Source organism: Lipotes vexillifer, unplaced genomic scaffold, assembly GCF_000442215.2.
Source record: "Lipotes vexillifer unplaced genomic scaffold, Lipotes_vexillifer_v1.1 scaffold207, whole genome shotgun sequence".
Classification (NCBI taxonomy): Eukaryota; Metazoa; Chordata; class Mammalia; order Artiodactyla; family Lipotidae; genus Lipotes; species Lipotes vexillifer.
The window spans coordinates 2,500,325-2,508,261 of NW_006784469.1; the positions used below are offsets into that span (position 1 = coordinate 2,500,325).

The 7,937-nt window shown below is 43.4% G+C and overlaps 1 protein-coding gene across 1 annotated transcript in view; it reads left to right on the plus strand.

Moving 5' to 3' along the window:
• TASL (TLR adaptor interacting with endolysosomal SLC15A4) overlaps positions 1 to 4,767 on the plus strand; it is a 13,002-nt gene extending 8,235 nt beyond the window's left edge. The window contains exon 2 of the mRNA XM_007456854.1: positions 3,588 to 4,767. Coding sequence (XP_007456916.1) covers positions 3,589 to 4,506 — 918 coding nt within the window. The 5' untranslated portion in view covers position 3,588 and the 3' untranslated portion in view covers positions 4,507 to 4,767. The remainder of the gene's footprint in view (positions 1 to 3,587) is intronic.
• Positions 4,768 to 7,937: the final 3,170 nt, after the last annotated feature.

The window sequence follows — 7,937 nt, forward strand, 5'->3', positions numbered from 1 at the left end:
CTGCTGAAAGTCCTCTTGCCCTTTACTGACAGATCACATCATGCCTTGAATAAGTTTGGTTACCTTCCAGAGCTTTGTACTGCCTTCAGAGTAAACTGAATGTCCTCAGCCCTGCATGTCTCAACTCACCTCCCTGACCTTATCGCCCACTCCTCGTTCGTAGGAATCTTTTCCTTTAGGCAGGGGGGTATCTATCCCTAGATATTAGGACATATTTTCTGCTTTTCCATCATGGGACCTACCACTGTACTGGTCTGCCTTGGGCTCCACACATCAGAATGGTAGGTCTCTTATTCTACCAGAATTAAGGTACCAACAAAGCTCTCAGTCCACGACAAATGGGGCAAAGGGCTCATTCAATACTCAAAACAAAATCCTGGACCGGCTTCCTTTACTGTGGTGAAGGAGTGGAGATTACCTGGAGGAGCCATAAACATCATCCACATAAAGTGAGAGAAGAATCCACTATGGCTGATTTTTTAATATGAAAAGAAATATGATAAACAGTAGGCGATTTGGGATAACGACTGAATGGGGACAAGGGTGATTCTCAAGAGTGATTCTGCATTATCACCTTCACTACCTTCTAAGTCTGTGCTGTCCAGTATCTTAGCCATGTGGTATTTTTTAATAATTTAAATAAAGTTAATTCATTAATTAATGACATTCAGTTTCATTAGCCACATTTCAGCTGCTTAATAGCCACATGTGGCTATTAATATTTTGGACAGCACATATATATAGGTCATTCTATCATCCCAGAAAGTTCTGTTGGACTGCACTGCTTTGAGATTTTTCATTTGCTTCTTGAAGTCATTCACCCTGGCCTACTGCTTTCCGGCTTCTAAAATGTAATTGCTCTAGTCTCTTCTTATTCTCCTTTTTCTTGTGTATTATATTTTAAAAAATCATTTAATGTTGTTTTAGTGAAGTTTGGGGGAAGAAAAAATACAGATATATGCCTAATCTGTTATTTTTCCTGGAAATCTTTGCTTTTCTCTACCTCAATGTGATCTTGCTTCTGAGCTCACATTCTGAGTAATCACTGTTAATCACACTCTCCTCAGCCACTTCAGGGGTCCCTCCAGCTTGGGTTTGCCTCTAAGTTCCAGCTTGCTTCCATAAAGCCGTAGGGTCAGCTGGGGATGTGTGTGTGGTGTGTGGGGTCAGCATTTCTGGCTGTCATCATGTAGTCCCATTGGCATTCACGGTGACTTGTCACTCTCCCGGCCCCTGGTTAACAGTCTATAAACATCATGACTGCAGTCTTCCCATCTGCAGTTGAGGTCTTCTCCAGGTTTGCAGGCTCAGGGCAGCATGCTGGTACGTGAGCAGACTTCATGGGGCAGCCTCAGGCCTGTCTGCCCAGACATTCCATGCTGGGCAGGAGAGAAGAGAGACTTCCTGCTTCCTCAGGTTCTACGTGGGAGGTAGGGCACAGGCCTCTTCTACTCTGGGCTCCCCAGATCTATCTGGAGCGGTATTCTTTCCCTCCACAGGGATTCCATCCATTGAGTCTATTGTTGATATGTCAATATTATGCCCTAAGTCATTTAGGGTTCTGGATTCCGAAGTTTAAAAGCTCGGTTATGGTATCTCAAAAGCCATTTCTCTAAAACTATGATTTCTGCCAAGAGGTTCTGAAGCCTATTTAGCAACTCAAAAGCTGAGAGTTGTGTTTCTGCTCTGGTTTTCCACAATGACATTCTGAGGTCTTGAAGGTGGAGGGCCCTACTGGCAGCCGGGGTGGGGCAGAGAGTAACTGTGTCACTAGTAAAGCCTTTGTGATAAACTTTCTTGCTCTGTTAACTATTTTCTCATGTATAGAAGATCTGCCTTTTCGCCTGGATGTTCGGTTTGTTGAGAGCAGAACCGCATTTAAAAAGCTTTTTCAGGAAAGAACATTTTCTTACCCTTATAAGTGTGTCCAGCATACGAAAATTACTTCACGGATTTGTTGAAGACCTTTAACTTTGTATCTTCATGGTACGTGACAGTGCCTGGAATGGAGTAAACATTTAAATAATTGATAAATTTGCTCAATATATCTTGGAATAGTTCCCCCAAAAGAAATAAACACTGAAAATATTACCCTTACACAATAGAAACAATTATACTAATTATATTGCATTAATAATATTAACTTTATACAATGAAAAACTTTACTTGGGAAATAACTACATGACTGTAAAAGAGAGGTTAAAATTTTTTTAAAAAGAGGATCCTTAGGATTAAAATAATCCTTCTCTGGGGCTTCCCTGGTGGCGCAGTGGTTGAGAGTCCGCCTGCCGATGCAGGGGACGCGGGTTCGTGCCCCGGTCCGGGAAGATCCCACATGCCGTGGAGCGTGTGGGCCCCTGAGCCATGGCTGCTTAGCCGGCGCATCCGGAGCCTGTGCTCCGCAACGGGAGAGGCCACAACAGTGAGAGGCCCGCGTACCGCAAAAAAATTAAAAAATAAAAAAATAAATAATAATAATAATAATAATCCTTCTCTAATTTCACTTGTCAATTTCAGGCTCAAGTTGACGGGTCTGTTTTCGAAGCCGAGCCCTTGGGGCCAAAGAGGACCAGTTCTCTTTGCTTTCGTCTGCTGCTCCATTGCCAGGAGAACCAGCACGTTCCTTTTTTAGAAAATGCAGCTGCTGGCTTCTAGCCTATTCTAGCCACCCCAGAATCCAGTGACAACTGCTGAAGGTGGAGGGGTGGCACAGGTGGAGGAAAAGCTCACAGTCAGGAAAGTTCCTTGGTGACTAGGGTAGAGGTAAAAACGTCAGTCGGACACAGGGACATTTCCAGGACATATCGTAAAAACTGGGAGGGACAGAGCAAGAAAGCCATCCTGGGCAGCAAAGGTAGACGAGGCTTCATGGTCCTTCATGATGGGTTGATGGTGAATTAATTTCAAGCCATGCCGCTGCTGTTAATTATTTAATTCAAGTTAAGTATCTTTTGATTCCCTCCTAAATGCAGACAACTGTGCTGGCTCCCAGGGATAAAGTACAATGATAAGTAAGATATAGCTTTTATTTTCAGTAGAATCTGCCACAAATTTCCTCATTTTTTCATAAACCACTAGCTATGCTGCTTCCCCAGTTTGCAGCTTCTCAATCACTCTCCATTTCCTTCGGGGCAGAAGGCAAATGCCCTTCTCCGACTCCCAAGGCCCTTCAGGATCCAATTCCAACCCATTTCCCCAGCCCTTTCTGCTTATGCTCAGTGTCTTATATATGCCAAAGAGGCCATGTCACCACATTCTCTTATAACTCTGTGCCTAGGGATGGAACTCTTAGCCTTCAGTTTAGCTGAAATGTCACCTTCTCTGACACATACCCTGTCATTTCTCCTCCTTCACCCCAGGTTGTTAATGAGAAACTTCTTGAAGGCTGGAACTGTGCCCATTTCATCTTTATACCTCCAACACATGCTATGGCCCTGGCGCACAGCAGGCACAGAACGAACGAGTGCTAGCTTGGGGAATGAATGAAATGAACTTATTTATTGTCCTTTACTTTTTTTGATAGAACAACTGCCAATTTATAAAACTCCAGTCTTCTTTTCCCCCATTGTTACTAACTCTCTTTCCAGAATGCTGTCAGAAGGGTATCTCAGTGGACTTGCTTACCGGAGTGACATCCAGTGGAGTTGTACATCTTATAATGAGCAGGTGGCTGAGGAAAAGGAAGAGGAAACAGAAGCCACAGCTGCTGCTACTCTTTCCTATTCCTCCGTGGATGAAACACAAGTCCGAAGTCTCTATGTGAGATGCAAATCCTCAGGCAAGTTTATTTCTTCAGTGCATTCAAGAGACAGCCAACGCAGTAGAAATCCGAGAATCACAGTGTTGCAGACAAACCCCAATCCCGTGTTTGAAAGCCCAAACTTGGCCGCAGTTGAACTATACAGAGACCCCAGCAGAGAGACCTACTTGGTTCCACCTTCCTGCAAGAGTATCTGCAAGAATTACAATGACTTACATATTGCAGGGGGCCAGGTGATGGCCATTAATTCAGTGACAACAGATTTTCCCTCTGAGAGCAGTTTTGAACATGGCCCTTTGCTGAAATCGTCTGAGATTCCTTTGTCCATGGAGGATTCCATTTCCACTCAGCCCAGCGACTTCCCACCCAAACCTATCCAGCGGTATTCATCCTACTGGAGAATAACCAGCATCAAAGAGAAAAGCAGCCTGCAAATGCAGAAGCCTATTTCGAATGCAGTGCTGAACGAATACCTGGAGCAGAAGGTGGTGGAGTTATACAAGCAGTACATTATGGACACTGTGCTTCATGACAGTTCTCCTACCCAGATTCTGGCATCTGAACTCATCATGACAAGTGTGGACCAAATTAGTATTCAAGTCTCTAGAGAGAAGAACCTGGAGACCTCAAAAGCCAGGGATATAGTCATTAACAGCCTTTTACAGTTGGTGTCAACTGAAGTCAGCACTCCTGAAATTAGCACTCCGAGTCTCCATATTTCTCAGTATAGTAACGTGAATCCATAGACAGGAGGCTTCTGTTCCTTTCTCAACTACTCAAACCCTAAGCAACAATTATTCACTTACTCTGACAATGTGCAGGAAGGGGTTGTCAAGAGCTAGATAAGTAAAGGTTGGCTGGAGGTCAGGTATGGATTAAGAGGAAATCTCATAATATTACATGTGAAGGAATGTGGGGAGAGGAGCTGTAACGACTTCAAAGCAAGGGTTGGATAGCAACAAAGCAAAAATAAAAATGATCAAAAAAGAGATTCATTTAAGGGAATATAGAAAAGCAGAAAGACAAACCAAATAAGAATGTACACCATGGCAAAACTAAAAGCCAAAGGTTTCAGGGGAAGGCGTTAAGAATATGTTTGTCACTCAAGTAAATTCCTCCAAGTTGTTTCTTCTGGAGGGAAATGGACTGTGGAAGGCTGCTCTATTTGGGTATAAAGACAGGTTCAAACAGTCTTTAAGATATGTTTATATCTATCTTCCCTACCCTGTACCAGATCATTTAAAAATATATTCTTTATAAAGATTAAAACAGTAGCAAATTGCAATTGTGTTTTTTTTTATGTGTAATGATTACTTAGCTACAGCCACAAATACTGCCACTCAAATGTAATTCTGTTTACTGGGGGAGATGAAGTTTTCTAAATGGAAAATACCATACAGTGAATATTAAACTACTGCTTTATTTTGCCGTGTTTGATTTTCTTGTTGGTACTAAGCTTCAAAAGAAATTATGAGGGATTCCCTGGTGGCGCAGTGGTTGAGAGTCCACCTGCCAATGCAGGGGACATGGGTTCGTGCCCCAGTCTGGGAAGATCCCACATGCTGCGGAGCGGCTGGGCCCGTGAGCCGTGGCCACTGAGCCTGCACGTCCAGAGTCTGTGCTCCGCAACGGGAGAGGCCACAACAGGGAGAGGCCCACGTACCGCAAAAAAAAAAAAAAAAAGAAATTATGAATCTTACTTTTCCCATTTTTTTCCCTTCCTTTTCTACATGCCCTCTTGACCCTTCTGGAGCTAGGAAGGGGGTCTTCTTTATCCTCTTACAAGCTCTAGAGTCCCATGACATCAAATTCTGTAAATTCATGCACTGGAATGGTAGCTTCACGAGCACCTACAGTCTACTCCATTCCTTTAGCTCAGGGATTGGCAAATGATGACTCATTGGCCAAATCTAGCCTGCCACCTGTTTCTTTCATTGAGGTGTAATCTGCATATAACGTGTTTCACGTGTACAACATGATTTGCTATTTTGCATATTAGGAAATGATTACCACAATAAATCCAGTTACATCCTTTGAACTCCCATGAGCTAAGAATCTTGTCAGACATTTTAAAATAAAAATAAGAATATTCTGTGATATGATAATTATGATATTCAAATTCAGGGTCCATAAAATAAGGCCTTACTGGAGCACAGCCACACCCATTCATTCATGTATTGTCTGTGGCTGCTCTCACACTAGAAAGGCAGAGCCGCTAAATGCGACGGACAACATATGGTCCACCAAAGCCAAAAGCACCATCTCTCCTTCCTCAAAAGAAGTTTGCCAACCCTGCTCCACAGCAGTGCCCTGCCCATCTGATGGCTGCTTGACCTTAATTCAGCTTCCTTGAGGAGGCCCACTCTGAGATAGAAACTGGTGAGCAGGTTTATGGGGGCGGGTTGGGAACAATCTCTGTGAGGGAATGAGGAGAACAGAAGAGGTTTCTACAGAGGCCTCAGGCATCACAGGCTCTGGAGTTGGGGTGGCCCTTCATAACTGATCCAAATTGAAATAAGAGCGTTGGCTTTGGTTCTCCTGCTTGACCAGAAGCGGGCGTAACCTTAGCTGAGGCAGTTCAGAGCAAAATTCCCAAAGGGGAATCAGCTGTGAGCCTTTGGCAGCCAAGCTCCTGGCAGCTTCTGGGGGAATGATTTCCTCATCCAGGAGGAGAAATCTGGGTGGAGCACAATAGCATCCTCTGCATTTCTCAGTATTTGTAGAGTGAATGATTTTTTTTTTTACAACATGTAATGTCATGTAAAAAACCTGGTTTTGAAATAATTCAGAAATGTTATTCACTGTTTTGAATATATAATAGCCACTATGCATTAATTGCTTGCCATGGTGCCTGGCACCATGTTAGGCATTTTGTATGAGTTTTCCTTTTTTTTTTTTGCGGTACACGGGCCTCTCACTGTTGTGGCCTCTCCCGTCGCGGAGCACAGGCTCCGGAAGCGCAGGCTCAGCGGCCATGGCTCACGGGCCCAGCCGCTCCGCGGCATGTGGGATTTTCCCGGACCGGGGCATGAACCCGTGTCCCCTGCATCGGCAGGCGGACTCTCAACCACTGCGCCACTAGGGAAGCCCCTGTATGAGTTTTATATAATTCGCATAATAACCTCATGAGCGTATGCCTATTATCCACCCGCCCCCTAGCTTTTTGGCTTTTTTTTTTTCTCTAACACTGATGAGCAAGTTGGGCTCAGGGAAGTTAAGTAATTTGTCCAAGGGCACAGTGTGAGTGGTGGAACTACATTTGAATCCAGTTCCATTTAACTTTAAAGTCCTGGTTCTTAACTACTACCACCCGCTCTCTTGCTGACCACCGTATTTGTCCCATTAAAGACTGGTTTTCTACTCTAAGGGAAAAATAACTCACTCATCTCTTTACCATTATGTTACTTCCTTTCTTTAGAGTGTTCTGTTTGGTAGTATTCATTTGCTTCTCTTCCCCCCTCCAAAAATTGAAGCTTTGATTTATTCATTTGTTTCTCCACATCCTAAGCAGTATTTGCACATAGCAGGCAACCAGTTAATATATGTTCAAATCCATAAACAAGTTTTGGCTGTGTTGGATACGGCATCTGATGGTTGAAGTGAAAGACCCATCAATATGAAAACTAGAAAATTTTGACAAGTAAAAAGCGCTATTCAGAGTTCCTCCCCAAGAAGAAAAATGAATAAGTGAGCTTAATTTCTTACAGCAGGTTAGAATAAATGGTATAATAAAAATGCGTTATAATAGTATCACAGATGTTTACCCTCTTGATTACTTGAGAAATGATTTGTTACAAAGCAGACTGGTTCATTCTTTTTTGAATGAGCATTTATTTGATGCTGCTTTTGGGGAGCACTGTGTATTAAACATACGCAGGAAAGACACGTGTGTGCGTGTGTACACACACAGAGGAGTAGGCCCTGTCCTCTGTAAGCTTGTTACGTTGGAAAGACCAGGCAAATAACTAAGGAACAAGTAAGGAAGCCACTTATTAAGCAAGACCTTGGCAAAGTGGTACAAACAGGAATAAAATTATTAATGACTGCAACTCAAGTGTGGTAAGTGCTGAAAAGGAGATGTGCGCGGAGCTACTGGACAGCGGAGGAGACCAGGGCAGGCAAACATTCCAAAGGGGAAGTGATGGTTTAAATTACTTTTGAAGAACAAGATAGGATG